This window comes from Balaenoptera musculus, chromosome 3 (genome assembly GCF_009873245.2).
Source record: "Balaenoptera musculus isolate JJ_BM4_2016_0621 chromosome 3, mBalMus1.pri.v3, whole genome shotgun sequence".
NCBI lineage: Eukaryota > Metazoa > Chordata > Mammalia > Artiodactyla > Balaenopteridae > Balaenoptera > Balaenoptera musculus.
The window spans coordinates 34,918,819-34,946,672 of NC_045787.1; the positions used below are offsets into that span (position 1 = coordinate 34,918,819).

Here is a 27,854-nt window from a genome sequence, read left to right on the forward strand (position 1 = left end):
TTAAGCAAGGACTCATGGTCAAAGTGAGTTCCCATTCTAATAAAGTTAGGACAACCCCCAAAATGTCAATGTGACATTCTTAAATAAGGCCTTATATTTTTATGATATTCATTTGTTTAATACGGAGAAAGAAAAAAAGGGAGAGTTTTGTGATTTAGTCAGAAAGAGTTACACAACATATATGCTTTATTTCCAGGGATTTCTAAAATCATATGCTTTTAAAAAATCTCTACCTTAATCAAATTTACCCCCACTATATAATGTTTACTATTAAACCAACTAAATTGACAATAATTGCTCTCAAAAGACAATAACACATTGTAAGAGCTAATACATTATAAAATATAACAGATCGCGACCAACTGGTAAACAACAAAAAGTAAAGAGCCTGACCCTTTATAACAATTTACAGAACTCTGTTTAACTTAATAAGAAAAATCTGCTTTGGATAAGGCACTGTTTAATCACTTCTCAGAGATTAAGGCACACAATCACCAGCATTACAAACACAAATGTGCAAGAAAATCTGAAGACAGCAACTGGTACAAATGCTACAAAAAAAACAGGTGCCTTTGAGGCACTGACTGTTATATCAAAGTATATTAAACTGTGCAAATGTAAAACTTACAGCAACTCAATTTTCCTTCTCTAATAAAGGTTAATCATTTTTAACAGAATATTAACCTGAAAGAACAAAGGAAAAAGCCAATTTCCTAAAACTATTTTTTTGAAAAAAAAATGTTTTGTCTCAGTATCAGGCAAATTTTTAAAAAATGATTTAACTGGTATAATATTTTAGAATAGTATGTAAACAAATTGACAGCAACTAAAACAATTTTAATGGCACATTCAGGAGTTTACATTTGAAATGACATTATTGGTTAGGTCCTTTTTTTGTGAATTTTATGGTTATGAGTCAAGCATCAATATTTTGTTAATGTTAATTTTAAACAAATATTTTGTTAAATTTAGTTATGTTTTTCAAAACAGTTAAAACTCCAACACATGAGATTTGAGGACAAAGATAATGAAAAAATACTACTTTGGTAGAATGTTACTACAGTCAACATATTATAATAATTATTTCCTAAAGTTATTTCTGAAACAGTAACCTAGGTCTAATGTTACTGTCTTTTAAGAATATTATAACATAAGTGCACGAAAGCAGTTTCTGCCAGTGATCACAACTCACTAAAGTACTTGGCAAATTAAACTTCAGTCAGGATGAAAATATATGAAATAAAGACATGTTAGCATTCATTATACATCTTATAATTAATATAAGTACCTAACATGTTTTTTAAATTCACTTTAATGTTGGCTGTCATTGTCTCAACCATTGGTTCTTTAAGACTGCCATATGGTTATCTCAGACATCAATATGAATTCCATGTTTTGAAGACATCACTTGGCTGGTCCCTGTGAAATACATAACAAATGAACAGATGTGAGGTAAAGATGATGTGATTATTACATAAAGCCAAAATGGCAAAGGAGAAGTTTCTCCAAATGGGCATATCCACAAGCCATGGCGAATTCCATCTCGAACATGGTGTGAGGTCCAGGATATAAATAACATCCAGGGAAGAAAGCACCATGAATCTTTGAGCTTGAAAAGGTGCATCGTAAACTTCAGGGTCAGAACCACAGCGGGTATCACAGTAGAACAGTGAAGGAAAGGTCTTCGTGGAAGAGTAATAGCAGCCTGCACAGGGAAAGCGGTAGCTAGTATCATTTCCTTCTTGGCAAACAAAATTTTATAGCTGCTTCCTAATATTGTAACCATCTGTTTTCCTGCAGGCTATTGGAAATGCAAAGGAAACATTTTCTAGGCCACCTCCTCCAAAAACACTTTGCACTAAAAATGAAATCACGATCTCAGGATCATGTGATTAATTTTTAAAAGCTTCCTATTATTTACGTAGAAAAGTCACAATACAAACAATTTATATCCTAAATGTATGGTTAGTGTAAACTTGGAGTTTTAAAGAATTGTCTGGGACCTCTAAGAGCACTGAAAAAGTCTCACAACTGAATAAAATATTCTTCAATTAAACTTTTTAAAATTGAAGTATAGTTGATTTATAATGTTATATTAGTTTCAGGTGTACAACATATTTTTATTGATTATACTCCATTTAATGTTATTATAAAATACTGGTGATATTCCCTGTGCTGTACATTACATCCTTGTATCTTAATTATTTTATACCTAATAGTCTGTACCTCTTAATCTCTGTCCCCTATCTTGTCCCTCCCCCCACCCCATTCTTCAATTAATAAATGCATAAAAGCTGAGTATTTTTGTTGTAACCATTTATATTAGCCTTGAATACTTTCAGAATTTATTTATAACAACATTTAGAGGCAGTATATTATTTTAAACAAGTATTTGAAAGTTGAGTTAAATAAACCAATAGTATTTCTAAACCACTGTAAAAATGTAATCAATATCTAAACAAATGAAAATTTCAGGCTTAACCCCTGAATGATCCAGGAGTAAGGTTTCATTCTCACACATTCTAAAGGCTAATTTCCAACTAGATAATTTTTAATAAAAATAAAGCTGAAGATAGAGAAGGTTGCCTGATTTGGAATCTCTCCACACATCTTCAAAAACACTACAGAACAATGACAAATAAAACTATACCAAGCCCCACTTAGCATAGCCAGAAGTCAGAGAATGCCCAAACTTCAATTACTCTAAAGTACTAAAATAAACACCAAGTCAGTGAGCGCTCTCTCACACTCCCCCCTCAAGCCAGGAAAAACTGCATTGAAGAAAGATGAGGGGAAATCTAAGATTGATCTAAAGTTACCACTAGAAAGAGAAAGTTCAACCCAAGTGTGAAAATACTGAAAAGGGGTCCTGGTACATAAGAGCACTAACTACACAGAAAGGACTTAAAAGTGGGCACGATTCAAGGCTCTGAAAGGCATTAGTTTTCCAGGAGAAGATGGTACAAAGGAAGGGAGAGGTAGCCTTTGGAGACTGGGTGGTAAAGGGAAAAAAGAAATAGTAAAGGGAAAAAAGAAGTAGTAAAGGCAAAAAGTCAGGTTCCTATTTTTAAAAAAATAGAGGACACAACCTTCCCACCACATTAAAAAAAAAGTCACCCATTAAAGAGACTGTACCTTGCAACACTGTCAAATCAGACCAACCTTAAACTGGGTATCTTGTAAAGCCACTCCTTAAACCAGTATTCTTTAATTCCCACCTACCTGCTGAACATCAAAGAGTTTATTTATTCTACATTCCTAATTCCCTCTCCCTACTCCTCCACATTTTTAGTTGTTTTACTTTTACTTTGTCAGAACACATAACATTTCTGTATTATGCCATTTTAGCCTCCACCTTTGTTTTTAAGTTATATACCCACAATATATCATGCTCCTCAATAGCAGCGTGGGATGGGGGGCGGGATGGGCTACAGTAATCAGTACTTGGAGGAGAGCAATAGCCTCATGTTGAGATGATTAGCAGTTGTGCTCTGGATGTGTGGACGGATATTGACTATTCACACTTTCATTTGTGAAGTCTATTTATATTAATAGTTGCTAAGGAAGAAACAAGAAGTTTCTGTTGCTTGCCTAATTTCTAAAATATTCATGCAAATTTTTCATTCATAGATAAATAATAAAACAAAGACATATCATAAAATTATACAAGTAAAACCAGATATCTTAAAAATAGAAGTAGCTACACACCACCAGTCCCTCCTGTCAGGAAGCTTGCACAAGCCTCTTAGATAGCATCATCCACCAGAGGGCAGACAGCAGAAGCAAGAAGAACTACAATTCTGCAGACTGTGGAAAGAAAGCCACATTCACAGAAAGATAGACAAAATGAAAAGGCAGAGAACTTTGTACCAGATGAAGGAACAAGATGAAACTGCAGAAAAACAACTAAATGATGTGGAGATAGGCAACCTCCCAGAAAAAGAATTCAGAATAATGATACTGAAGATGATCCAGGACCTCAGAAAAAGAATGGAGGCAAAGATTGACAGGATGCAAGAAATGTTTAACAAAGACCTAGAAGAATTAAAGAACAAACACCTAGAAGAGTTAAAGAACAAACAGAGATGAACAATACAGTAACTGAAGTGAAAGATACACTAGAAGGAATCAATAGAAGCATAACTGAGGCAGAAGAATGGATAAGTGACCTGGAAGACAGAATGGTGGAATTCACTGCCGTGGAACAGAATAAAGAAAATAAGAATGAAAAGAAATGAAGACAGCCTAAGAGACCTCTGGGACAACATTAAACGCAACAACATTCACAATATAGGGGTCCCAGAAGGAGAAGAGAGAGAGAAAGGAACTGAGAAAATATTTGAAGAGATTATTGTCGAAAACTTCCCTAACATGGGAAAGGAAATAGCCACCCAAGTCCAGGAAGCGCAGAGAGTTCCAGGCAGGATAAACCCAAGGAGAAACATGCCGAGACACATAGTAATCAAATTGACAAAAATTAAAGAAAAATTATTAAAAGCAACAAGGGAAAAACGACAAATAACGTACAAGGGAACTCCCATAAGGTTAACAGCTGATTTCTCAGCAGAAACTCTACAAGCCAGAAGGGAGTGGCACAATATATTTAAAGTGATGAAAGGGAAGAACCTACAACCAAGATTACTCTAACCGGCAAGGATCTCATTCAGATTTGACAAAGAAATCAAAAGCTTTACAGACAAGCAAAAGCTAAGAGAATTCAGCACCACCAAACCAGCTCTACAACAAATGCTAAAGGAACTTCTCTAAGTGGGAAACACAAGAGAAGAAAAGGACCTACAAAAACAAGCCCATGACAATTAAGAAAATGGTAATAGGAACATACATATCAATAATTACCTTAAACGTAAATGGATTAAATGCTCCAACCAAAAGACACAGGTTTGCTGAATGGATACAAAAACAAGACCCATATATATGCTGTCTACAAGAGACCCACTTCAGACCTAGGGACACATTCAGACTGAAAGTGAGGGGATGGAAAAAGATATTCCATGCAAATGGAAATCAAAAGAAAGCTGGAGTAGCGATACTCATATCAGATAAAATAGACTTTAAAATAAAGAATGTTACAAGAGACAAGGAAGTACACTACATAATGATCAAGGGATCAATCCAAGAGGAAGATATAACAATTATAAATATATATGCACCCAACATAGGAGCACCTCAATACATAAGGCAACTACTAACAGCTATAAAAGAGGAAATCGACAGTAACACAATAATAGTGGGGGACTATTATTAGAGTTAGAGAAGAGCTAACACCCGTCCTTCTCAAACCTTCCAAAAAATTGCAGAGGAAGGAACACTCCCAAACTCATTCTATGAGGCCACCATCACCCTGATACCAAAACCAGACAAAGATACTACAAGAAAAGAAAATTACAGACCAATATCACTGATGAATATAGATGCAAAAATCCTCAACAGAATACTAGCAAGCAGAATCCAACAACACATTAAAAGGATCATACACCATGACCAAGTAGGGTTTATCCCAGGAATGCAAGGATTCTTTAACATAAGCAAATCAATCAATGTGATACACCATATTAACAAACTGAAGGATAAAAACCATATGATCATCTCAATAGATGCAGAAAAAGCTTCTGACAAAATTCAATACCAATTTATGATAAAAACCCTCCAGAAAGTGGGCATAGAGGGAACCTACCTCAACATAATAAAGGCCATATATGACAAACGCACAGCAAACATCATTCTCAATGGTGAAAAACTGAAAGCATTTCCTCTAATATCAGGAACAAGACAAGGATGTCCACTCTTGCCACTATTATTCAACATACTTTTGGAAGTCCTAGCCATGGCAATCAGAGAAGAAAAAGAAATAAAAGAAATACAAATTGGAAAAGAAGAAGTAAAACTGTCACTGCAGATGACATGATACTATACATAGAGAATCCTAAAAATGCCACCAGAAAACTACTAGAGCTAATCAGTGAATTTAGTAAAGTAGCAGGATACAAAATTAATGCACAGAAATCTCTTTCATTCCTATACACTAATGATGAAAAATCTGAAAGAGAAATTAAGGAAACACTCCCATTCACCACTGCAACAAAACGAATAAGAGAGAGACTAAGTAACTTCCCCACAGTGTGCAGTTGTCAAGGGGCAGAGTTGGAATCTAATACTGGATCTGCCTGACTCTATGGCTCATATTCTTAACACTACTGCTTATCAATGAATCAGGGAATAAATACAGTATACAGCCTAAATGTTTTTAAGAATTACAATAGAAATACTTAAATTCTAGATGAATGCATTTATAAATTACACTTTTTCTTTTTTGCTTTTGTTTCTAATTGAAATACAGTTGATTTACAATGTTGTGTTAGCTTCAGGTATACAGGAAAGTGATTCAGTTATACACATATATTTATTCATTTTCAGATTATTTTCCATTATAGGTTATTACAAGATATTGAATATAGTTCCCTGTGCTATACAGTAGGTCTTTGTTGTCTATCTATTCAATATTTTCTATATAGTAGTGTGTATCTGTTAATCCCAAACTCCTAATTTATCCCTTCCTCCCCCACCTTTCCCCTTTGATAACCATAAGTTGGTTTTCTATGTCTGTGAGTCTATTTCTGTTTTGTAAATAAGATCATATCATTTTTTTAAGATTCCACATATAAGTGATATCATATATGTCTTTCTCTGTATGACTTCACTTAGTATGATAATCTCTAGGTCCATCCATGCTGCTGAAAATGACATATTCCATTGTATATATATATATACACATATATATATACACCACATCTTCTTTACCCATTCTTCTGTCGATGGACATTCAGGTTGCTTCCATGTCTTGGCTATTGTAAATACCGCTACTATGAACATTGAGGTGCATATATCTTTTCAAATTAGAGTTTTCATCTTTTCCGGATATCTGCCCAGGAGTGGGATTGCAGGATCATGTGGTAACTCTATTTTTAGTTTTTAAGGGAATCTTCATACTGTTCTCCATAGTGGCTACACAATTTACATTCTCACCAACAGTGTATGAGGGTTCCCTTTTCTCCACATCATTGCCAACATTTGTTATTTGTAATGTTTTTCATGATATTTATTCTAACAGGTGTGAGGTGATATCTCACTGTGGTTTTGATTTGCATTTCCCTGATGGTTAGCAATGTTGAGCATATTTTCGTGTGCCTGTTGGCCATCTGCATTTCCTCTTTGGAAAAGTGTCTATTCAGTTCTTCTGCTTATTTTTTGATTGGGTTGTTTGGTTTTTTGATATTGAGCTATATGAGCTATTTGTATACTTTGGAAATTAATCCCTTGTCAGTTGCATCATTTGCAAATATTTTCTCTTATTCCATAGGTTGTTTTTTCATTTTGTTTACAATTTCCTTTGCTGTGTGAAAGTTTTTAAGTTTAATTAGGTCCAATTTTTTTATTTTTGCTTTTATTTCCACTACTCTAGGAGACAGATCCAAAAAAATATTGGTGTGATTTAATATCAAAGAGTGTTCTGCCTATGTTTTCCTCTAGGAGTTTTATAGTATTTGGTCTTATATTTAGGTCTTTAATCCATTTTGGGTTTATTTTTATATATGGTGTTAGAAAATGTTCTAATTTCATTCTTTCACATGTAGCTGTCAAGTTTTCCCAGCACCACTTACTGAAAAGACTGCCTTTTCTCCATTGTATATTCTTGCCTCCTTTGTGGTAGATTAATTGACCATAAGTGCATGGGTTTATTTCTGGGCTTGCTATCCTGTTCCATTGATCTATGTGTCTGTTTTTGTGTCAGTACCATACTGTTTTGATTACTGTAGCTTTGTAGTATAGGCCAAAGTCATGGAGCCTGATGCCTCCAGCTCTGTTCTTCTTTCTCAAGACTGTCTTGGCTAATCGGGGTCTTTTGTGTTTCCAGACAAATTTTAAGATTATTTGTTCTAGTTATGTGAAAAATGCCATTGGTATTTTATAGGGATTGCATTGAATCTGTAGATTGCCTTGGATAGTATGGTCATTTTAACAATATTGATTTTGTAATCCAAGAACATGGCATATCTTTCCATCTGTTTGTGTCATCTTCAACTTATTTCATCAGGGTCTTATAATTTTCTGAGTACAGGTCTTTTGCCTCTTTAGATAGGTTTATTCCTAGGTATTTTATTCTTTTTGATGTGATGGTAAATGGAATTGTTTCTTTTATTTCTCTTTTTTATATTTCATTGTTAGTGTATAGAAATGCAACAGATTTCTGTATATTAATTTTGTATCCTGCAACTTTACTGAATTCATTGACGAGCTTTAGTAGTTTTCTGGTGGCATGTTTAGGAATTTCTATGTATAGTATCATGTCATCTGCAAACACTGACAGTTTTACTTCTTTCCAATTTGGATTCCTTTAATTTCCTTTTCTTCTCTGATTGCTGTGGTTAGGATTTCCAAAACTATGTTGAATAAAAGTAGCAAGAGTGGACATCCTTGTCTTGTTCCTGATCTTAAAGGAAATGCTTTCAGCTTTTTAGCATTGACTATGATGTTAGCTGTGGGTTTGTCCTAGATGGTCTTTATTATGTTGAGGTATGTTCCCTCTATGCCCACTTTCTGGAGAATTTTTTTATAATATATAGATATAGAATTTTATCAAAATCTTATTCTGCATCTATTGAGATGATCATATGGTTTTTATTTTTCGGCTTGTTAATGTGGTGTGTCACACTGATTGATTTGTGGATATTGAAAAATCATTGCATCCCTAGGATACATCCACTTGATCATGGTGTATGGTTCTTCTAATGTATTGTTGGAGTCAGTTTGCTAGTATTTTGTTGAGGATTTTTGCATCTATGTTCATCAGTGATACTGGCCTGTAATTTTCTTTTTTTGTGGTATCTTTGTCTGGTTTTGGTATCAGGGTGATGGTGGCCTCATAGAATGAGTTTGAAAGTATTCTTTCCTCTGCAATTTTTTGGAACAGTTTCAGAAGGATAGGTGTTAACTTTTCTCTAATTGTTTGGTAGAATTAACCTGTGAAGCCAACTAATCCTGGACTTTTGTTTGTTGGGAGTTTTTTTTTAATTTAATTAATTTATTTATTTTGGCTGCGCCAGCTCATAGTTGTGGCACACGGGATCTTCACTGCAGCATGCGGGATCTTTAGTTGCGGCATGTGGGATCTTTTAGTTGTGGCATGCAGGCTTGGGCTTCTTAGTTGCGGCATGCAGACTTAGTTGCAGCATGTGAACTTTTAGTTGTGGCATGCATGTGGGATCTAGTTCCCCAACTAGGGATCGAACCTGGGCCCCCTGCATTGGGAGTGTGGAGACTTACGCACTGGACCACCAGGGAAGTCCCTTGTTGGGAGTTTTTTAATTACTGATTCAGTTTCAGTACTGGTAATTGGTCTGTTCGTATTTTCTATTTCTTCCTGGTTCAGTTTTGGGAGACTGTACCTTTCCAAGAATTTGTCCATCTCTTAGAGGTTGTACATTTTATTTGCTTATAGTTCCTCATAGTAGTCTCTTATGATCCTTTGTATTTCTGTGGTGTCGGTTGTAACTTCTCATTTTTCATTTCTAATTTTATTGATTTGGGTCCTCTCTCTTTTTTTCTTGATGAGTCTGGCTAAAGGTTTATCAATTTTGTTTACGTTTTCAAAGAACCAGCTTTTGGTTTCATTGATCATTTCTATTGTTTTCTTCATGTCTATTTCACTGATTTCTGCTCTGATCTTTATTTCTTTCCTTCTACTAACTTTGGGTTTTGTTTTTTCTTCTTTCTCTAGTTCCTTTAGGTGTAAAGTTAGGTTAATTATTTGAGATTTTTCTTGTTCCCGAAGGTAAGCTTATATCGCTATAAACATCCCTCTTAGAACTGCTTTTACTGCATCCCATAAGTTTTGGCTCATCATGTTTTTGTTATCATTTGTTTCTAGGTATTTTTTGATTTCCTCTGATTTCTTCAGTGGTTCATTGGTTGTTTAGTAGCATACTGTTTAGCCTCCACATGTTTGTGTTTCTTGCAGTTTTTTTCCTTGTAGTTGATTTCTAGTCTCACAGTGTTGTGGTTGGAAAAGATGCTTGATATGATTTCAGTTTTCTTAAATTTACCGAGGCTTGTTTTGTAGCCTAGCATGTGATCTGTCCTGGAGAATGTTCCAACTTGAAAAGAATGTGTATTCTGCTGCTTTCGGATGGAATGCTCTCTATATATCAATTAAGTTCATTTGGTCTAACGTGTTATTTAAGGCTTGTGTTTCCTTATTGATTTCTGTCTGGATGATTTGTCCATTGATGTAAGTGGGGTGTTAAAGTCCCCTACTATTATTGTGTGATTGTTGATTTCTCCTTTTGTTGCTGTTAATATTTGCCTTGTATATTGAGGTGCTTCTAAGTTGGGTGCATATATTTACAATTGTTATATCTTCTTCTTGGATTTATCCCTTGATCATTGTGTAGTGTCCTTCTTCGTCTCTGGTAACAGTCTTTATTTTAACGTCTATTTTGTTTGATATAAGTATTGCTATTCTGGTTTTCTTTTGATTTCTATTTGCATGGAATACCCTTTTCTATACTCTTGCTTTCAGTCTGTATGTGTCTCTGGATCTGAAGTGAGTCACTTGTAGGCAGAATGTATACGGGTCTTATTTTTGTATCCATTCAGCCACTCTATGTCTTTTTTTTTTTTTTTTTTTCTTCACTCTATGTCTTTTGTTTGGAGCATTTAGTCCATTTACATTTAAGGTAATTATCCATATGTATGTTCTTTTTCTCATTTTGTTAATTGTTTTGGATTTTTTTTGTATGTGTTTTCCCCCCTTTCCTCTTTTGTTCTCTTGTGATTTGATGACTATCTTTGGTGTTATGTTTGGATTCCTTTTTCTTTTTGTGTGTATATCTATTAGAGATTTTTGGTTTGCAATTACCATGAGGTTTTTGTAACAGAGTGTCTCTCTCTCTCTATATATATATATATGTATATATATAATTGTTTTAAGTTGTTGATCTCTTAATTTCAAATGCATTTTAGATACCCTGAATTTGTACTCTCCTGCCCTCACGATTACTGTTTTTGATGTCATATTTTACATCTAATTGTTCTGTGTATCTCTTAACCGCTTATTGTGGATACAGATGATTTTTACTACTTTTGTCTTTTAACGTCCCTACTAGCTTTCTGTTTGGATGATTTCCTACCTTTACTGCAGGTTTGCCTTTACCATTAGTTTTTCCTTTCATAATTTTCTTGTTGCTAGTTGCAAACTTTTCTTTTTGGCCTAGAGAATTTCCTTTAACATTTGTTGTAAAGCTGGGTTGGTGGTGCTGAATTCTTTTAGCTTTTGCTTGTCTATAAGCTTTTGCTTTCCCTCTGAAATCTGAACAAGAACCTTGCTGGGTGGAGTGTTCTTGGTTGTAGGTTTTCCCCTTTCATCACTTTAAATATATCCTGCCACTCCCTTCTGGCCTGCAGAGTTTCTGCTGAAAAAATCAGCTGATAGCCTTATGGGAGTTCCCGCGTATGTTATTTGTTGCTTTTCCCTTGCTACTTTTAATATTCTCTCTTTATCTTTAACTTTTGTCATTTTGATTACAGTGTGTCTTGGTGTCTTCCTCTTTGGGTTAATCCTGCATGGGACTCTGCAATTCCTGGACTTGGGTAACTATTTCTTTTCCCACATGAGGGAAGTTTTCAGCTGTTATCTCTTCAGTATTTTCTCAGGCCCTTTGTCTCTCTCTTCCCCTTCTGGGACCACTACAATGTGAATATTAGTGCATTTGATGTTGTCCCAGAGGTCTCTTAAACTGTCCTTATTTCTTTTCATTCTTTTTTTCTGTTCAGCAGCAGTGATTTCCACTACTCTGTCTTTCAGCTCACTGATCCATTCTTCTGTATCGTTTAGTCTACTATTGATCCCTTCTAGCGCATTTTTCATTTCAGTTATTGCATTCTTCATTTCTGTTTGGTTTTTCTTTATATTTTCTAACTAACTGTACTTTTCACTCTGTGCATCCATTCTCCTCCTGAGTTCTTTGATCATCTTTACGATCATTACTCTGAACTTTCTCAGGTACATAGCCTACTCCACTTCACTTAGTTCTTCTGGGTTTTTATCTTGTTCCTTCGTCTGAAACATATTCCTCTGCTGCTTCATTCTGTCATAGGTTGCTATTTGTATTTTTGTATATGTGGTAGGTTAGTTACATTTCTTAACTTTGGAGAAGTAGCCTTTTGTAGGAGACATCCTATGCATCCCAGCAGTGCACTCCCCTCTCATCACCCAAGCTATATGGTCTAGGGGTCCCCCTAAGAGGGCTGTGTGGGTGCTTCTTTTGTGTTGGGCTGACTATGTGGGTGGCCTGGTAGGCTTGGTTGGCTCTTAGTCCAGTTGGTTGCCAGGCCCTGCCTTGTGTGGATGCTGCTGGTTCCTGTTTAGCGGGGCCTGGTCGTGAGGCAGCTGGTTGCAGAACTCTATGGGGCCCCACGGCTAGTGTTGGCTTACTGGTGAGCAGAGTCAGGGTCCCGAAGACTCTGGGGCTATTGCCTACCCACTGGCAGGTGAAGCTAGATCCTGGGGTTAGTGCTGGACTACTGGCAGGCAGAGCTCATTCCTGGTCTGACTGCAGGGCCCAGGGATCCCAAAGCTCGTTTCATATCATTGACTGGCGGGGGGGTGGGGGGCAGTTCCTGACACAGTTGGGTATAGTGTGTGGATTGTCCCAAAGATTGCATTGTTGTGCTAGTGGGCAGGGCCAGGGCCCAGCTTTTCCCAGGGTCAGGTCTGGCTTGCTGTTGGCAGGCTTGGTCCGCAGGCTGCAGGACTGTATTTTTCTGCTACTGGCATCTGCCCCCTGGTGGGTGAGGCTAGTCTAGAGACTAGTATAGGCTTCCTGGTGGGAAGGGCTGGTGCCTGCCCACTGGTGGGTAGAGGTGGGTCTTGGCCCTCTGGTGGGAAGGGCCATGTCTAGGGGTGTGTCTGGGCTCAGAAGTATTTAGGCAGACTTTCTGCTAGTGGGTGGGGCTATTCCCCACCCAGTTAGTTGTTTGGCCTGAGGCATCATTGGCGCCTACAGGCTGTTGGGTGGGGCCAGGTTTTGGCACTAATGAGCTAAGATGGCAGCCCCCAGCAGCAGTATTTACACATTTGGATATTTCCCAAAATCTCTGCCACCAATGTCTATGTCCCCAGGTTGAGCCATAGCTGCCCTGTCTCTCCAGGAGACTCTCCAAGACCAGCAAGTAGGTCTGGCCCAGGCTCCTATCAAATTAACGTTTTTGCTCTGGGTCCCAGTGCACATGGGATTTTGTGTGCGCCCTTTAAGCGTGAAGTCTCTTTCCCCCAGTCTTGTGAGGCTCCTGCAATTAAACCCTGCTGGCATCAAAGCCAAATGCTCTGGGGGCTTGTCTTCCCGGTGCCAGACCTCCAGGCTGGGAAGCCTGCCGTGGGGTTCAGAACTCTTACTCCTGTGGGAGAACCTCTGCAGTATAACTGTCTCCAGTTTGTGGGTCACCCACCCAGGGGGTATAGGATTTGATTGTATCACGAGTCTGCCCCTCCTGCCTATCTCGTTGTGGTTCCTTCTGTATGTCTTTAGCTGTAGAAGATATTTTCTGGTAAGTTCCAGTCTTTTTCACTGATGGTTGTTCTGCAGATAGTTGTGATTTTGGTGTGCTCGTGAGAGGAGGTGAGCTCAGGGCCTTTCTACTCCACCATCTTGGCAGCTCTCCTAAATCACACTTTTTACCATCTCTACTAACATTTATTGTTAACTATTTGCCAGGGTGTGTCACTTAACATACTCATTTAATCCTCACAACAACTCTATGAGGGAAGTAACGTTATGATCCACATTTTAGAGATGACAAAATTGAGACTTAAGGAAGAAAAGTGCTCTGATGAGACCATATACTAGGATTTAAACTCTGGTCTTCTGATTCCAATCTTAAACAGCAATGTTATGCTGCCTTCACTTAGAGCAAAAAAGAAAAAAAATAGTTAAAATTTGTCTTTAATCAGGAATTACTGATTCCTTACTGATTAAATTTCTAAATAAGTGAGACAACCTCTGAGAAGTACCTGGTACGGGACTTGACACATACTAGGAAGAACAGAAGATCATTTCTTATTCATTCAACACATGTTTACTGAACACCTACTAGGTAAGCCAGACAGTGTTCTAGCCAGTGGTGAACAAAGCTAAGTCCTTGCTCTACAAGTTTGTATTTCTTTCCTGAAGTGTTTATAGATCATAACTACACAAACAGTAGGTAAATCTGTTGACACTTAGAAAATATTATCTGAACTGCCATTTTAGGCTTAGTGCATTTTCAATACTAATAGGTCACTGTATAAGCTATACCCCTAAAGCCTCAATGAAATTCCTCAATTTCTACACCAGGGACTGTGTCCTCATCAGCCTGCTGAAATGCACAGCTTGGCCTCAAGAGGGCCTTGAGGAATGAATGAATCCATTACAGTCATTCCCCAGGCCTAGGAATCATCTTAAAGCTATTCAGCTGTTATGGAGCACTTAGGAGCTTCATGTTAACTGTAAAATATGAAGAATAGGGGAAAATTTTAAGTGTGGTCCTAAAGAAAGAACCCTGATACAAAAAGGACTAGGATGGCCTTGAGAATGACCCCCATTACTTTAAAGCAGTTAGCTAATCTTTCCTTCAAGACTTGGGTAATGGATAAACAACAATATCCTACTATATAGCACAGGGAACTCTATTCAATATCCTATGATAAACCATAATGGAAAAAAATATTAAAAAAAAGAATGTATATATACATATAACTGAACCACTTTGCTGTACAGCAGAAATTAACACAACATTGTAAATTAACTATACTTCAATTAAAAAAAAAAAAAAGACTTGGCTAAACACATCCTCTGTAAAGCCAGAATGGAACTCCTTAGGTACAATTAGTGAGCCCTTGCTCTGGGTGCATCCACGGCACTTTGTGATGCCATATGATGTGGTCAGCAACATGTCTGTGCTCTAGGGAAGTACTCGGTGCTCAAAAAAGTTGGAAGAATGGGCTTTCCTGTTTTAAAATAAGGCTAATCTTCTCTAGCTCTAAGTAGAATGATGCTGTGAAGATAAATAAAATGATGTTAAAAAAATGAAAGACCAGAAAAATTACACATATACATTTCTTACCTTTAAAGATAGGGATCCAGCTAGAAAAAAGTGGTCTATATCAATAACAGAGGCTAAAAATCCAGCTAAAATGATTTCTCCAATGTCAGTCTTCTTCTTGATTCCAATGACTATTGCCCATGACCACATGCCAATCACGCAATGTACTGAATTATCTGAGAGTGCACGAAGCCAGTCATTTTGTTGAATTATGGAAAACTGAAGAAGTCTGTCAGCTACTAGGCAGAAAATGCCCAGACCAAGGCTGGAAATAAGAGATTCGGTGCTACAAGACTGGAGTAAAGCATGGGTCTTCTCAGTCTCAGATGCCATCACAAACAGTATGTCAGTATATGCTAAAAGCCATCAGGAAACAAACAGCTTATTCTTGTTTACATTCCCAGTCACCCTAAAATAGAAAGCAGAGAAAATGAAGATTATGGGCTGCCATATAATATATAAACAAAACAATATTGAGAATAATTTTACAAGTATAAAACCAAGTTGTAAAAACTGGTATTTCTTTTTTTCTTTAACTGTTATCAGTAATTTCATTTTACTTTTTCCAGCTTTATGGAGATATAACTGGTACATAGCACTGTGTAAGTTTATGTTACACAACATGATGATTTGATATACGTATGTATTGTGAAATGATCACCACAATAAGGTTAGTTAACACAGTCATGACTTTACATGGTTACCTTTGTGTGAGTGTGATGAGAACATTTACGATATACTCTCTTAGCAACTTTCAAGTATTAAAAGAAATGGTATTTCTTACATTTATATATAATATGCCATGTGGCCCAAAGAGAACAGATTAGCTTTGTAGGAACAACAGTTTAGATGGTAGCATGTATCAAGGGAAATTTAAGAAAGCCCACTGACTAATCTACTACTTTGAGGTCATCAAATAGTTCTTTCTTTCAGCAATGTGTACTACACAGTAGTGGGGATCCATTGTGTCTGTGTACCCAGAAACTGCTTTCCATACTTTTTCTGATAACAGCATCCACTTCCTTTGGGAAAACTGCTCATCAAAATACCCAAACTCGGGCTTCCCTGGTGGCGCAGTGGTTGAGAATCTGCCTGCCAATGCAGGGGACACGGGTTCGAGCCCTGGTCTGGGAAGATCCCACATGCTGGGGAGCAACTGGGCCCGTGAGCCACAACTACTGAGCCTGCGCGTCTGGAGCCTGTGCTCCGCAACAGGAGAGGCTGCGATAGTGAGAGGCCCGCGCACCGCAATGAAGAGTGACCCCCGCTTGCCGCAACTAGAGAAAGCCCTCGCACAGAAATGAAGACCCAACACAGCTAAAATAAATAAATAAATAAATTTATTAAAAAAAAAAAAATACCCAAACTCTGGAGCTGACCAATTAGAATTCCCTGTCTCCCTTTCTAATAGTAGTGATTAACAAGCAATTACTAATAAGTAATAATTCTATAGTAGTGATTAGTAGTGATTACTCTGCTTATGAAGGTGACCCCAGCTGGGCCAATCAGACTCCTTTCCAGAATTTTTCCTAGTGGAGCTGATCGGGAAAGTTCTTTTTCTTCTTACAGACCATGGACTCCACTACATGGAACAGCCTAGGAAAAAAGAATCATAAGGACCTCAAGTCCTCAGGTCCAATCTCTAAGGTTCTCAGAGCTGCCCTGGTTCCTGCAGCTCATCTTTCACCTTCTATGAGCTACCTCAGGATTTTCCCAATAAGTCCCCTTTTCCTTTCTGTTACCTCTAACCAAAGAACCTTAACTGACATAAAAAGGTAATCATAATTCTGAGTGCTTACCTGGCATAGAATATTGAAATCACTTATCTAGTTAAAGTTATCAACATTGTGTGATACCTGAAGTTTTTGTATTGTTTTGTTTTAGTTCTGAGACTTAAAGAATAACTAAATGATTTATTGAGAATGATTAAACCTCCATTCTGTTATAAAAACTATACATAGCTCATTGTATATATTCTAAAATTTATAGGGAAATGCAAAAGACCTAGAATAGGAAAACACCTTTAAAAAAGAACTAAGTTGAAGGACTTACACCATCTGATTTCAAGTCTTATTATAAAGCTACAGTAATGAAGAATGTGGTATCGTTATGAAGATGGACAAATATACCAATGCAACAGAACAGAGAGTGGGATCACAAATAGATCCACACATAATGGTCAACTGATTATTTGACAAACATGCAGAGGAGAGTCAATGGAGAAAAGATATTCCTTTCAACAAATGGTGCTGGAACAATTGGATAGCCATATGCAAAAGTAATGAACCTCAATCCATACCTTCCTCCCTATACAAAAATTAACTCAAAATGGATCACAGACCTAAAAGTAAAACAAAACTGTAAAACTTCTGGAAGAAAACACAGGAGAATATTTTTGTCCTTGGGTTATACAAAGAGTTCTTAGTGTCAGTATCAAAAGCTCCACCTGTTTTAAAAAGTTGATATATTGAACTTCATCAAAGTTAAGAACTTCTGCTCTTTGAAAGACGTTAAGAGAATGAAAAGACAAGACACAGACTGAGAGAACGTTTTTGCATATCTCATATTTGGTAAAGGATTTGTACACAGAACAAAGAATTCTCAAAACATGATAACAGAAAAACAGACTGATACAAAGATGGGTGAAAGATCTGAAAAGGTACTTTACAAAGATGATATACAGGTGGTCAAGAAGCACATGAAATAGATTCAACATCATTCATTATTAGGGAAATGGAAACTAAAACCACAATGAGATTCCAAACATAACTATTAGACCTGCTAAAATTTAAGACTGACCATTCCAAATGTTGACAAGATGTGGAGCAACCAGAACTCTCATACACTGCTGGTGGAAATGTAAAATGATACAACAACTTTCCAGTTTCTGAAAAAGTTGAACATACTCCTACCATATGACTCAGTCATTCCATTCCTAGGTATTTACCTATGAGAAATGAGAGCAAACATCTGCACAAAGAGTTGCACATCAAAGACTTGCACATCAATGCTCATAGCAGCTTTCTTTACATTAGCTCCAAACTGGAAACAACCCAACTGGATAAACAAAATGTGGAAAAAAGAAATAAAAAGAAACCAAAACGTGAATCATACAAAAACATGAATGAACCTTAAAATAACACTAAACCAGACCGAAAAAAAAAAGATTACATAGTCAAAACCCATAGAACTGTATAACACAAAGAATGAACCCTAATGTAAACTCTGGACTTTAGTCAATAATAATGTATCAATATTGGTTCATTAATTGTAACAAATGTGCCACACTCATGCAAAAAGTTAATAGGGAGAAATGTGTGCAGAGGTAGAAGGAATATATGGGAACACTCTCTACTCTGCTTCATTTTTCCATAAACCTAAAACTGCTATATTAAAAAAAAAAAGTCTATTTTTAAAAAGTAAATAATTGAAGCAAGTATGTGAAAATGTTATAATTGTTAAATTTAGGTAATGGATATACTTTAGTTCATTATACTCCTTTTATGTTTGAAATTTTCATTTAGAAATATTTTTTTTAAAAGAGTACATAGTATGAGTCCATTTATATAAAATTCTAGAAAATACAAACTAATCTAAGTGACAGAAAGCAGATCAGTGGTTGCATGGAGACCGGAGGGGCAGGAAGGATTAAAAAGGAGCATAAGGACACTGGAGGGACAGATACGTTCATTATCTTGATTGTGGTAACAGTTTCACGGTTCATAGTCTCATACCCACATCAAAACATATCAAATCGGGGGCTTCCCTGGTGGCGCAGTGGTTAAGAATCCGCCTGCCAATGCAGGGAACACGGGTTCGAGCCCTGGTCCAGGAAGATCCCACATGCCGCGGAGCAACTAAGCCCACGCGCCACAACTACTGAGCCTGCGCTCTAGAGCCCGCGAGCCACAGCTACTGAAGCCTGTGCGCCTAGAGCCCGTGCTCCACAACAAGAGAAACCACTGCAATAAGAAGCCCACGCACCGCAACAAAGAGTAGCCCCCACTCGCCGCAACTAGAGAAAGCCCGCATGCAGCAACAAAGACCAAACACAGCCAAAAATAAATTAATTAATTAAATAAAAATTAAAAAAAAATCAAATCGCACATTTTAAATATGTACAGTTTATTACATGTCAATTATACTCTAATAAAGATGTTAAAAAGTTAGGGAAAATATTTTATTGTCAGTAACAGTAGCAGCCTTTCATGTAAAAGGAGCAATCTGAAAATAAGAAAGAGATTATGGGGATAAAAAACCTGATGGCCCAAAAAAAAGTCAATAGAAGCAATGCATAGTAAAATGAATGCTTCAAAAAACACAATTAGTGAGTAAAATTACTTTCAAAGAATTTTCCCAAAGCTTGAGGGAGAAAAAAAGGACAAAGAGTTGGGCATTGAAAGAAAAAACAAATTCAAAAAATAAAGAGAAAATCCTTAAGAGTTTCCAAGTCCAAAAACAACACCATCATCAACAACAATGATTATCTGCAAAACAAAGAGAATGTGATTAACACCAACACCAAATATTGTGGGACAGCAATTACAGAGCTCTGGGAGAACAGGATTCTGACAATAGGGTTCTAAACAACTAAATTATGGCCTCTATGTGACAACTGCAAATTTTAAGATTCTTGCCTTAGAAATTATAACACATTTACATATGATTTCTGGGGAAAAAATAAGGAGCAGCACTTCTAAATTTCTAGGGGAAGAAGAGAGGAATACAGAAAACTTGCTCAATATAGCAAAACAGAAAAGGAAAAAAATGAAGAAGGAAATTTTACTCCCACCCCCACCCACCAAAAAAATAAAAAAGGAAACAAACACATCAAACACAAATACTATAATATATGCGAATGTATTAAATTTCTCTATAAAGAGACAGATTGGAACAGAAGTAAACATCTCCCAAGTTACTGTTCATAAGAAAACATCTCAAACAAAAAGTCTCAGCAATATAGAAAATAAAGAGATGAGAAAATACATATCTAGAAAACACAAACAAAATTAAGCAGCTGTGGTAATACTACCATCAAACACAATTTATGGCAAAAGACTTAGTGGGATCAAAAGGGATAAAATATTCAAGTCATAGTAAAGTTATATAAGAAGATGCTTACATGTCAAATCGTGCTTACATGAATTAGGTCAAGTAGCAAAAAAAAAAGATATAGTCTGAATACTTTAATTACAAATTTTATTTCATATACAGGTCTAAAACTGTGTATATTACATAGAATACACATTATTTCCAAATGTCTCTGGCTCATTTATAAAATTTAATTACACATTTACTCATCCACAAGAAAAACTTCAACAAAATCTAAAAAGTGGAAATGTTCAGGCCAAATTCTCTGACCACAATGCAATATATAATTCATCACTTTTAAACTGCTTAAAAGAAAAATAAAGTGACCTAATTAGCTCAAAGAAACTAAGCTTAAATGGTGGTGCAAGTAATTCCGTTAGAGCCAGAAGACTTGCCTACTTTTCAAGTGTTTATGCTCTGTAAACATTTCAGGAAAGAAAACAAAAGCTCAGAGAGCAGACTTGGTCTATTTATTCACCACTATCTTTTAGCACACAGTGGATGCTCAACAAGTATTTATTGAATGAATTAAATAAAAATCATCATACACTGTATCTGTTATCCACCAGGTATTGTCTATTAAATGATTAAACGGCATTTAGTAAAATGTAGCATGTGTTCCTGGAAATCTCCATTTTTAGCAAGTGCGAATACCAGGTAATTCTTACGTTCACTAAACATTAAGAACTGCTAGGTTATAAGAAACCAGAATGAATGAAAACCAAGAAACATTATCTTTAAAGTCAAAAACAGTACAGCTATTATAATATTGTTCTGGCAGTTTTAATCAATGTAATGAGGCAAGGAAGGGATAGAGGGAGGGAGAGAGAAAATGTATCATTACTTTATCAGGAAGAAAACAATTACATTAGTTTGTAAGTGAAATGACTGCCTATCCAAGAGAATAAATTGAAAATTGTTAGAATTTAAGTTGCAAAAGGCGGCTAATTCAAGATAAATTATTAATGTACCAGCAATAATCATAAGGGGAAAATACAGGAAAATGAACGTTCACAACAGCAATAAAAATTCAAATATCAAGGAATAAACTAAACAGGTAATGCATGTGAAGAAAATGACAAAACTGTACTTGATCAATCAGCTATTTAGAGCTCTGGTGGCTTTGTGCTATGTTAACGCAGCTAAGTTGGAAGGACATTTCCCAGAATCCCCTTCCTTTTATAGTTCTTTGTAGTGCTGGCTACAGGAGACACTGTACATGGGACTCGGAAGGCAGAAGTGAAGCAGCAGCCACATTTTTTAACTCTAAAGGTTGGCGCCGGACGCGCCGTGGAGCTCGCACGTCTTGCTGCTGATCTGTCAGCTCACCTTGCTGGCATGGGCAAGCAGCTAGGCCTGCAGCTCCTTCAGCCTTCACCATATCTTCCTTCAGCTTCTCCAAATCCTGGGCCTGCATGTGCAGCCCCTGGGTCAAGGGTGCCAGCCTCTCCCGCAGGTCACCCGCGGCATCAAAACTGGAGTTGGTGAGAGGCCAGTGCAGGTTCCATTCTGTCCTTGTTCTCATCCACATCCACCTTCCCCTCCCGACTTGCTGCAGCTTCAGGTTCAAAAACAGACTCATAGGCAACGGCCTGCAGCGCCTGCCCTCCGAGCCCCAGGATTACAGCAGGTCTAAACTTCTTATTCCTTAGCACGCAAAGCAGTTCTGCTCCTTTGATGGAACTTTACTGATACAAGAGCCAGACCATTTTACTGAGGAAGAAGACGACATGGATGGTGTTCTCCTCCTCAAATTAATCTATAAATTTAATGTAACTCTCATCAAAATCATAAAAGGGATTTTCTTTTAGCAACTTCACAAAACATTTTCAGATTGGCATTCGAAAGAGTAAATGCCAATAAACTTGCAGAAGCAGAGTAATATGAATACTGAAAGGTAAATGCAAAGTCTGAGACAGGTCAAGTGTGTGTTTGGGGAAGGGGTAAATGCATGTATAATTCCAAATTGGTAAGGAACAATGATTTCACTCAGATCCTGTGTCAGTTAGGGTTCTTAAGTGCACGGAACAGAAAGCACTCTAAGTAAAAGCAAAAACCATTCAAAGGATATTGGGAAATCACAGACTTGCCAGGTTTCAAGAACCAGGCTTCAAACTCTGCCTCAAGCACCTCAGTGAAAATGACACCAGACACCTGTGGTGAAGACCTCTCTGCCCCCGAGCCCAGCTTACACTGCCTGACCCATCACCAGACATTATCATTGCCATTGCTGCTAGTACTGCCCTATCTGCTGCTGTCATAAAAGATTCTTGGCATATTTGTTTCTTTGCTCTCAAAATTTGGAGTTGGGCATTGGCTGGGCCTAGGTCACATGCCCGTTCCCTAGTTGCAAGGGAGGTTGGAAAAGATAGACAGTATTTGGCCTTTTCAGCCTATATAGTAGAAGGTGGGCTCCTTTCTCCTTCTAGATGCATTAGATGAGGAATCTCGCAAATATACTATACTGAGCAGGACGACCAGTCCACAATGGTAATCGGTCTGTTACAAAAGGGTTTAATTGCTAAGTATTACTGGAGAGTTAATCATCAGAAGAAACCTGAGATTGGATCATCTGTGCAATGCTCAGTTTTATATGGTAGAGTTGTTAAATCAAACAATTTTAGATTTCAAAATGTCACAATCCCATGGATTAGTTTTGTAATGCAGACCATTTCTCTGGTTAAATTAAGAAAGGGAATCAGTTTCATTGACTAGATGCCTGAAAATTTTCCATGGTCAGATAGTTTTTGTAATCAGTTTGGTTATCAAATTTGGGATATTTATATGAATTTGTAAACAGACTTCTACATAGTCCAGCTAGCTAGACTTTTAGAGAGGAGCTCAAAATTATTTTAAAAATACTGATAGACATGACTATATAAAAATGTAGACTTCTGCATGTCAAAATTAAAGACTAATAAATGGAGGAAATTTTGAACATTTATGATGGAGAAAGATTAGAAGCCCTACTTTACTAAGGGCTTTTAAAACTAACAAGAAGAAAAAATACGTATCCCAATAATAACATGGCAACGTCTATGAAAAGGCAATTTGGAAAAGGAAGAAATACAAATGGTCAAAGAAAACTATTAAAAGATTTCAACTTTATTGGTAATCAATTGAATTTAATTTAAAACAATGAGATTTCTATGTAAGATCGACAAAAGATTGCTAATGATTTGTTTGTGGTGGGGAAACGATCACTCAGAGTATTAGCAGTTATATAAATTGGTATAACTCTTCTAGCAGACAATTTGACAATATGTATCAAAAATGATTAATAAATGAGCAAATACTTTTGACTCAGCATTTCCAATTCTAGGAAATTATCCTAAGAAACTAATTAGATAAATACAAAGAGTTACACATGGATGTTCAGCACAGCATTGTTTATAATAAGGAAAAATTAGAAACTATGTGTCCAAAATACAGGACTAGTGAAATAAATTCCATACAATTATGCAGTCATTAAAAAAATACTTATTCCCATATTTGTTGACATAGGAAATGCTCAATAGATATTAAAATTTAAAAGGTAGCCTAAAAAATAATATGTAAAATATTACATTTTTGTTAAAAATATGTACATATGCATAAAAAATCTGGAAGGCTGTTCATTTCGCTTGTCTCTCACTGGTGGGCTTACATGTGATCATTACTTTTTTTTCCTTTTCTTTGATTTCATAAAAATTTTTAATGTCTTACTATCATGAAAACAAAACTAATAAAGCTCCTTTGAAAAGTTAGAAGTAATTAATAACTCAGACCATGATGCTAAACTCAGCTTCTTAAAAGTATAATTTTTTAAAATGTAGAAACATATTTATAACATTATAAATATTAATAAAATATTAGAATATATAACATTAATAAACATTAATAAAATTGTATGCAAATCTCACAAGTCAAATTTATAGTATAATATAAAAATAATGTATTTACATTTATGTATTAGTTGGTACATGAAAAGCCTGTATGAAATATTTCTGTATCTCCAGATGAAATAAACTTATGCAGGTTCCTTTAAGTTTTTTTATTAGTGTGAAGAATACTTGCTTTGCAGAGAACAACTATTTTGTTAATGACAATGGAATCTAAAACCATCCTCAAATTCTTAGTCATTTGGAAAAATGAAAATTGTTCTCTAAAGCACTAAGATTGAGTTATAGTCTACAGATTCTTCCAGGATTAGGAAATAATGATTTCAAGATACTTTCAACCAAGAGATATGACCAAAATGCAAAAGAAACCTCCAAGGTCATGAATCCTCTCCATATACCTTAGGATTTATAGTTCCACACATCATGAATCAGGTCTCTGCTCTGCAAAGTAAACATCTGACACCTGAATGGATAAAGAAGTCAATGTGTTTAAAGGCTCAGGGCATATAATTTTAAGTTTATAAAATATTCCCTTGAACCAAAGATAATATCATTATCCACTTAGCTGGATGGGAACTGGGACACAGAAAGCTTGAATTAATGACCAAGCCAGAGAGGTACAGCCGCAGAGCAATATCCCCCTCCTTCGGTAAGCCGTGGCCTGTAAATTAGCCCTAAGAAGAAAGAAGGCCAGTCAGGTGGATGAGTGTGAGGAGAACGTAGGCTGGACACAGTATACACAGAGGCCTAACAGAAAAGCTCTTCTGCCGCTCAAACTATGCTTCTATATGCATTTAATTGCAAATTTATTGTCAAGCTTCATCCTAGAAAGCAGACAAAAGGTCATTATCCACCTAATTGCAAATTGCATGATGTCTCTATAAAGCCATTTCATTACATCCATCTTCTTTTACTCACTAAACAATTTTTGTCATCACTAAATATATTTAAATGTACTCACCTTATGTTTTACTCGATGAGTTCAGATACAAAAAGAGTCGAGTAGCTAGTGAAGTGTCATGAGCAAAGTGAAACATGAAAAGATCACTTAAAGTATTTAAATGATGATCCAAATTTAAAGCGACGTGAAAAAGAAAAACTTACTGTTTTCCAAATGTCTGTATACTGTAGTAGTTTATGAATAGGAACAGATACACATAATGGGGCAGCACAAAATGCATTTTAAATGGAAAGTTTAAACAGCTTGCTTGATGAGAGAGGAACAAAAAGCTCACCTGAGCGAACCCAGAAGCAGATCCTTTCAGCCCTAGTCAAGCCTGCAGATGTCTGCAGCACTGCCAACATCTGGACTACAGCTTCATGAGACCCTGAGCAGAACTATCCAGCTAAGCCTCTTCCAAAAGTTCTGGCCCAAAGGTACAGTGAGATAATAACTGTTTACTGTTTTAAGCCTCTAAGTTTTGGGGTACAGTAATTTGTTATGCAGCATGGATAGCTAAAACAGTAGTTTCTCTTTTCAAGAAAGGTATAATTATGGTCCCAGAAACACACAGTTCTGACATCTATTCCACTGCAACTACTGGTGTAGATATTTAGAGTAGATTCTGAGTATGAGAAAGTAATTTAATAGGTGTACTTCCTCTTATTTATTGTCTCTGACTAGAACACCTAAGTGTCCCATTTTTCTTCTCTCTGCTTCCTTTTTCCACTTCCTGCTCCTCCCGCATAAATAGAATGGACTCCAGAACCTCTTAAACTGTAAAATACCTTTATTTTACATATTCACTTTTGTTGGGCAAGTTCATTAAGAGCAGTAATTATAATTTTCTTAAACTTGTCATGCATGAAGTTAATGTGCTCAAGGTGTTTAATATTCCATTATACTAATACAGGGGGTAAGCAGGTTAGCAATCCTCAGCCTGTGAACTGAAGATATTATTTGGAATGATTTCTGCCATAACAGCCAGTTACCCAGATCATAAATGTGTCTCTAGGACTTGCGGGAGCCATTTTCGGCAATGGCCAAACTCTGCCACGCGCCATTCCCATAAGAGTACTATGCCATCAACTATGGGGTCTTCAAAGTATACCTAGTAGTAATCCTCCCTTTCCTTAACTCGACAAACACATACTTAGCCAGTTACTTTACACACTGTTGTGCATTGTTTGTTAATAATCTCTGACGTTATTTCTACCAAAAAAATAAGAGGTAGCAAATTCCCAACAGAAATGTCCTTTTCTGCTTCACCCCCTTCTCCCCGCCAAACCCCATCACACATATTTACAAAAACCTGAGGAAAAAGCACCGTCTAAAATCCGAAAACTGCCTTTATTATGCTTTACAAATAAGTCCTCTTCAATGAACTGTAGTTGCTGTGAAACTTAATATATATTTACTTTCTTTAATGCTATGGTACTCAAAGCAGACGCCAAATCTTAATTCAGCTAATTTGCAAAGAAAGGAAACACAAATCTTGCTCACTTTCACGGATACTTTTCGTAACCTGCATATAAAACGTTTCTTTCCTATGACCATTACAAATACATACGATTCTGAATTTCAACATGTTTCAAGTCTTAGCAAATTCCCAAAGTCATTCTTTCCTAAGGTTGGCATGATTCAATGATTTTTAAAATGTCGATTAAGAAAATAGGTGGAAAGCCCTGGCGTCTGCAGGGAAGGGAACAAGTTACAATCTCCACAATCACGCCTCCCGGGAGCCTGGGCGCCTTAAGGGCCCTCGTGGCTGGTAAGGTGGCAACGGGCAACTCTGGCAAGATCCCCGGCACCCCGCCCAGAGCCAGGGAAACGCCAGGGGCGCGAAGCCTAGGCGAGGGCTTGACGCCCATGGGATCTATAAGGCGCGACGAAGCAGGAGGGCCGTGCAGGGATCGCGCAGATCCCGGAGACACCGGCCAGTGTCTGTCGAGCACACCCCGCCTGCTCTCGGGTCCCACGCGACTGCCGCCCCTCCACGCCTTCCCCATCGGGAACCTGGATCTTCTAGACTTCAGGTTCAGGTGGTCCCCGCCTCCGGCCTGCCACCTCAGGACGCAGTTTCGCGGCGTCCATACAGTCCCCCTCCCGCCCGGTCCCTCGCTGAGGATCAGCCGCACCCACCGTCTGCTCCCCCAGCTGAAGCAAGCCAGCCGCGCGAACGGCGGCCCCGCCCCTCTACACCCTCTTCTGTCGGTACCATAGAGACGCCGGCCGCGGGCCTGAGCGGCTCCAGCCCGCGACGCCGGCCGAGAGGACGCCGGGATACTGGTCCTACTCTGAGCGGCCAGGAACGCGGGTTGAGGGCTCTTAGGCCGAGGGGTTGGGTACCTCGAGTTCCCCTACCGTCGTGCTCCCCAAAAGGACACATTTGGGACGACGGGTGGGAAGTGAAAAGTGCCTTGTTGGTTCCCCTCTCTCGACCCTGAGGATTCATTCTCGGCTTAGCCGGCGCCGTCCACAGCGCACCCACGCGGCGGCGGGAAGCCGGGGACGCGAATTAACCTCACCGAATATGGGACGCGCGGGCTTCTGCCCAGCGGTGCCGCCGGCTGTCCCGGAGATGTAGAGATGTTTCCGACTTCCTGCGCGGGATCCTTTAGGGTGGGCGTAGGAGAGTTTTTCACTCCGCAAGACCGGGCGGCTTGGCTGACCTGACGCTCCGCTGTGGCGCTCCGCCGCCCCCTTGGGGAGCTCTTGATAATTACTCTTTGCCGCTGTGCGGTGGGCATTGGGGGCAGCTTTTTCTTGTGGACAGCGGTGAGAAG

At 37.7% G+C, this 27,854-nt stretch overlaps 1 protein-coding gene across 3 annotated transcripts; it reads right to left on the reverse strand.

Moving 5' to 3' along the window:
- Positions 1–752: 752 nt before the first annotated feature.
- Positions 753–27,728, reverse strand: TMEM267 (transmembrane protein 267). 3 transcript variants are annotated; one of them, XM_036845516.1, is made up of 3 exons: positions 27,597–27,728; positions 15,178–15,565; positions 753–1,705 (listed from the first exon to the last, which is right to left on the reverse strand). In XM_036845516.1, exons 2-3 carry the CDS (start codon positions 15,487–15,489, stop codon positions 1,370–1,372), a joined length of 648 nt encoding a protein of 215 aa, XP_036701411.1. In that variant the 5' UTR covers positions 15,490–15,565; positions 27,597–27,728; the 3' UTR covers positions 753–1,369. The 3 variants fall into 3 exon arrangements, with proteins under 3 accessions (XP_036701411.1, XP_036701413.1, XP_036701412.1); XM_036845518.1 differs by lacking the exon at positions 27,597–27,728 and adding an exon at positions 27,433–27,501; XM_036845517.1 differs by lacking the exon at positions 27,597–27,728 and adding an exon at positions 18,104–18,181.
- Between the last annotated feature and the right edge of the window lie 126 nt (positions 27,729–27,854).